This window comes from Chanos chanos, chromosome 5 (genome assembly GCF_902362185.1).
Source record: "Chanos chanos chromosome 5, fChaCha1.1, whole genome shotgun sequence".
Taxonomy (NCBI): Eukaryota; Metazoa; Chordata; class Actinopteri; order Gonorynchiformes; family Chanidae; genus Chanos; species Chanos chanos.
Genome location: NC_044499.1, coordinates 450,001 through 455,000, shown reverse-complemented (window position 1 = coordinate 455,000; position 5,000 = coordinate 450,001). Strand labels below are relative to the sequence as shown.

Sequence of the window (5,000 nt, the reverse complement as noted above, 5' to 3'; positions counted from 1 at the left end):
ACACACACAGGCGCACACATGCACACACACAATAAACGTATTATAACCACGTACAATCAGGCACAGATCACAAAAAAAGAAATTTAAAAATATTTCAGGTATTTTTAAGAATCACAAACATCTGAAATATTTTTCTGACTGTAATTGTAACTAACTGTAAAATCTGCAATATCTTTCGGTTCTACTTGTAGTCCATCGACATATAATTCCAGAGAGTTAGAAATTAGAAAAGAAATTACATTAATGGAGTCCTTTAATACAAAGGTATTTCAAAACAAGCTTTTAAAGAGACATAATTATTTATTCTTTTTTTGACTCCAACTTGATATTCATTTGTCAGTTACCAGTGCATTTTGAAGTAATTTTCACTAAAATAATCCACCAATACAGTATTTTCAAGCACTGGATATTATACACATTATACACAAAAACACGCATAACCGTGTCATAACTGTGTGTTCTTTACTAAGCCCAGTGACACTGACTAAAACCTCTCCTTTTTCTCTGGCTCTTTCTCTAAGAAGACCAAAGACCGTGGGGTGGTGAACAGGACTAGAATGTGCAGTGGATTAATATGGGCAGGTTAGGAGCAGTCTGAAAGACTGGGGTTTGCATGCATTCCATTTAATCACCTTAATGTAGAACAGCAGGGTTACTTTCCAGGGGTTATTTGGTATTGTTAATTATCAGGATTAGGTATTGTATTGTTAATTAGGTATTAGGTATTGTTAATTATCAGGTTAATTATGTGTGCTGGTTGTCCTTGTCAGAGTTCTGGAATTATCAGAATAACTGATTATCCACATCAGTGTGACAGACTGTCGGAACTGGCCCAGTGCCCATTTGTAGTTTGCAGAATCAGTAGAATATTGTCAAGGAAAATAAGTACTTTAGTATTTTTTAAGTGTATCGTAAGGAAAAATGTAATCTCCGGGGATTGTGGGATTGTACTGTTAAGCACTGATGTTGTCCAATTGCCCATTAAAATGATATATATATATATATATATATATATATATATATATATATATATATATATATATACATATAATGAAATACTCATGAACATTCTGACATTGTAAGGTACCCCGCCACCCTCTCCTTATAAACTGACCTGAAGAGGCAGAGAATGGCGCTGCCTGTTATGAGAGCGATCAGAGACAAACTGTGACCCAGAGTGTACAGGATTCTCACCACCATGTAGAAGATCAACTGTAATACACACACACATATTATACATACACACATCACACACACACACACACACACACACACACACACATTACACACACACACAGAGTGTACAGGATTCTCACCACCATGTAGAAGATCAACTGTAATACACACACACACACACACACACATATTATACATACACACATTACACACACAAACACACATTGCACACACACACACATTACACATACACACACACAAACACACACACAGAGAGAGTGACAGAAGCAGTGGATTGTTAAAAATACATTACGCAGGGTTATAGAGGCTGATTATGGATGATTATGAATGAATGATCATGAATGAATGAATGAATGATTATGAATGAATGAATGATTATGAATGCTCTGATAATTACTGACTTCCCGTGATAACAGAGACAGACTCTCTGGCCCAAGGGAACACACCCACCCCAGTCGGCCAGGGGAACAAAACTCAAGATTCTTTATTGTCATCTGTGACAAGTACAATGGAAGGCTTGCTCCCCACTCACTCCTGCAGTATCACTTCTAGACATAAACTCTAAACACTAAGTAATACAGTACAATAATAATAAAGTACAGTAAAAAAGAGTAAGTAAATACTAAATAGTAGTAGTATGATGAAAGGTATAATGATAAATGATAATGATAAAGTGACCAAGTACAGTACAATGGTAATTATGGCATAATAAATAGTAACAGTATCATGAAAAGGTAAAATGATGAGTGATAATGATAAGTGACCATGATAATGATAAAGTGACCAAAAAATTCCAGTGGAATTATAAGTCAGTAGTTGAGCGGTTCACAGCTCAGTAGGCACACTGCCTGTGGGTAAAAACTGTTCTTGGACCTTCTTGTCCTGGTACGAGTGCGGCTGTACCGGTGACTGGACCGCAGGGGGGGAGGACAGTTGGTGCCCAGTTGGTGGAGCTGGCCTTGTTCTGACACCTGGTCCAAAAGATCTCCTCAATGGATGGAAGTGCCACCCAATGATCTTTTCTGCAGTCCTCACGACCCTCTGGACGGCATTCCTGTCCTGTGTAGTGGTATTTCCATATCACACAGTCATACCAGTGCTCAGAATGCTTTCTATGGTGCCACGGTAAAAGTTCACAGGCCATGGTGAGCTTATGCCACATTTCCTAAGGCACCGTAGGGAGTGGAGGGGTTGGTGTGCCTTCTTGAGCATGACCTCCGTGTCCATGATGAGGCTCTTCAGTCTCTCTGTCTAGGCTGATGGGGGTGTGGGTGCCTTGGTGGTGCCTGAAGTCCATGATGAGGCTCTTCAGTCTCTCTGTCTAGGCTGATGGGGGTGTGGGTGCCTTGGCGGTGGTTACTGAAGTCCATGATGAGTTCCTCAGTCTCTCTGTCTAGGCTGATGGGGGTGTGGGTGCCTTGGTGGTGGTTACTGAAATCCATGATGAGGCTCTTCAGTCTCTCTGTCTAGGCTGATGGGGGTGTGGGTGCCTTGGTGGTGCCTGAAGTCTATGATGAGTTCTTCAGTCTCTCTGTCTAGGCTGATGGGGGTGTGGGTGCCTTGGCGGTGGTTACTGAAGTCCATGATGAGTTCCTCAGTCTCTCTGTCTAGGCTGATGGGGGTGTGGGTGCCTTGGTGGTGCCTGAAGTCTATGATGAGTTCTTCAGTCTCTCTGTCTAGGCTGATGGGGGTGTGGGTGCCTTGGCGGTGGTTACTGAAATCCATGATGAGGCTCTTCAGTCTCTCTGTCTAGGCTGATGGGGGTGTGGGTGCCTTGGCGGTGGTTACTGAAGTCCATGATGAGTTCTTCAGTCTCTCTGTCTAGGCTGATGGGGGTGTGGGTGCCTTGGTGGTGCCTGAAGTCTATGATGAGTTCCTCAGTCTCTCTGATGTTCAGTGCAAGGCTGTTGTCCTTTCACCACTGCATCAGCTGGGCTACCTCATCTCTTTACTCCATCTTGTCAGTGTTACTTATCAGGCCAATAACCATGGTGTCGTCTGCAAACTTGATGGTCAGGTTGTTGCTGTGTATGGCTGTACAGTCATGTGTGAACAGAGAGTACAGTCGTGTGTGAACAGACAGTACGGCCGTGGGCTCAGGCAGCGGCCTTGTAAAACTCTGGTGTTGAGGACTAGAGTGGATGAGGTGTTGTTACTAATCTTTACCACTTGAGACCTGCCCATCAGGAATTCCATTATAAAACTGAATATGGGGCTGTCCAGGCTACGGTCCCTCAGTTTCAGGGACCTGCTTGGAAGGAACGATGGTACTGAACGCAGAGCTGTAGTCAATAAACAACAGTCTGATGTAGGTGTCCCTCCTGTCTGAGTGTTCCAGGGCAGTGTGTAGTGTCAGGGAGATGGCGTCGTCCACAGACCTGTTTGGTTTGTATGTGAACTGTAGTGGGTATAAGGAGTCAGGATAACATTGTTTACGTGTGTCATGACCAGTCTCTCCAGGCACTTCGTGGCTATGGGTCTTAAAGCCACTGGACGACAGTCACTGAGGCCTGTTACCTTGGTCTTGTTGGGTAATGGCACAAAGATTGTGTCTTTGAAGCACCCGTGGACGACAGACTGCTGCAGTGACGCGTGCATAAAACAAGTTCAGCTGGTCTGGTAGGGAGGGGTCGGTGTAAACGACTCCCTCTGAGCTCCCCTTATAGTCAGTGATGACCCTCAGTCCCTGCCACATGTGTATGGTGTCTGAGCCCCCATACTGTGATTCCAGTTTATTTCTGTAATCCGTTTTGCAGTTTTGATGGCTTCTCTGAGGTCATACTTGGGCTTTTCGTAGAGATTAGAGTCCCCTGATTTGAAAGTGGTACTCTGTTCCCTTTGTTTATCACAGATGTCTGCGTTCATCCATGGTTTTTGGTTTGGAAATGAATGAACAGTCTTGGTGGGAATGCGTTCCTCCACTGGCATGTTAATGTATCCAGTGACATGCATGGCTCTCACTGTTGTGGGCGTGGTTTTCAACTCCTGTTTGTAAACAGGAAGTAGGAGCACAGAGTTGTGGTCTGAACTGCCAAAAGCCAGTCATGCAATAGCACAGCAGGCATGCTGGAGTCTTTCCGTTTCTGGTCAGGCAGGAGATGTGTTAATAATATTTTGGCGTTACCTTTTTCAGGCTGCATGCATGCATGATGGGGACTGCCTCTGGGTGGCGATTCTGAAGTTTACTAATCACACTGTAGAGTGTGCTCAATGCGGCGTTAGCGTCAGCTCACGGTCGAATGTAAACCGCTGCCAAGAGAATAGCAGAGATTTCCCTCGGTAGATAAGTGGACTCCGCTGTTCTGTCGGTCCGGAACAAAGAAAATCCCTGTGGGTGCACTACCTCGTCAGGTAACACGTAGGTTAGTCACATCTCCGTCAGAGTCACGGCACAGCGCTCCGTAACGTCCCGCTGTGAGGCGATATGTCAGGTATCCTGTGGGTTAGTCACATCTCCGTCAGAGTCACGACACAGCGCTCCGTAACGTACCGCTGGGAGGCGATATGTCAGGTATCCTGTGGGTTAGTCACGTCTCCGTCAGAGTCACGGCACAGCGCTCCGTAACGTCCCGCTGTGAGGCGATATGTCAGGTATCCTGTGGGTTAGTCACGTCTCCGTCAGAGTCACGGCACAGCGCTCCGTAACGTCCCGCTGTGAGGCGATATGTCAGGTATCCTGTGGGTTAGTCACGTCTCCGTCAGAGTCACGGCACAGCGCTCTGTAACGTCCCGCTGTGAGGCGATATGTCAGGTATCCTGTGGGTCAGTCACGTCTCCGTTAGAATCACGGCACAGCACTCCGT

General features: G+C 45.3%; 1 protein-coding gene across 1 annotated transcript in view; it reads right to left on the bottom strand.

The window, feature by feature from the left end:
* Positions 1-5,000, bottom strand: part of LOC115811207 (vasoactive intestinal polypeptide receptor 2-like) — a 25,215-nt gene that overhangs the window by 12,908 nt on the left and 7,307 nt on the right. The window contains exon 5 of the mRNA XM_030773316.1: positions 1,115-1,212. Coding sequence (XP_030629176.1) covers positions 1,115-1,212 — 98 coding nt within the window. The remainder of the gene's footprint in view (positions 1-1,114; positions 1,213-5,000) is intronic.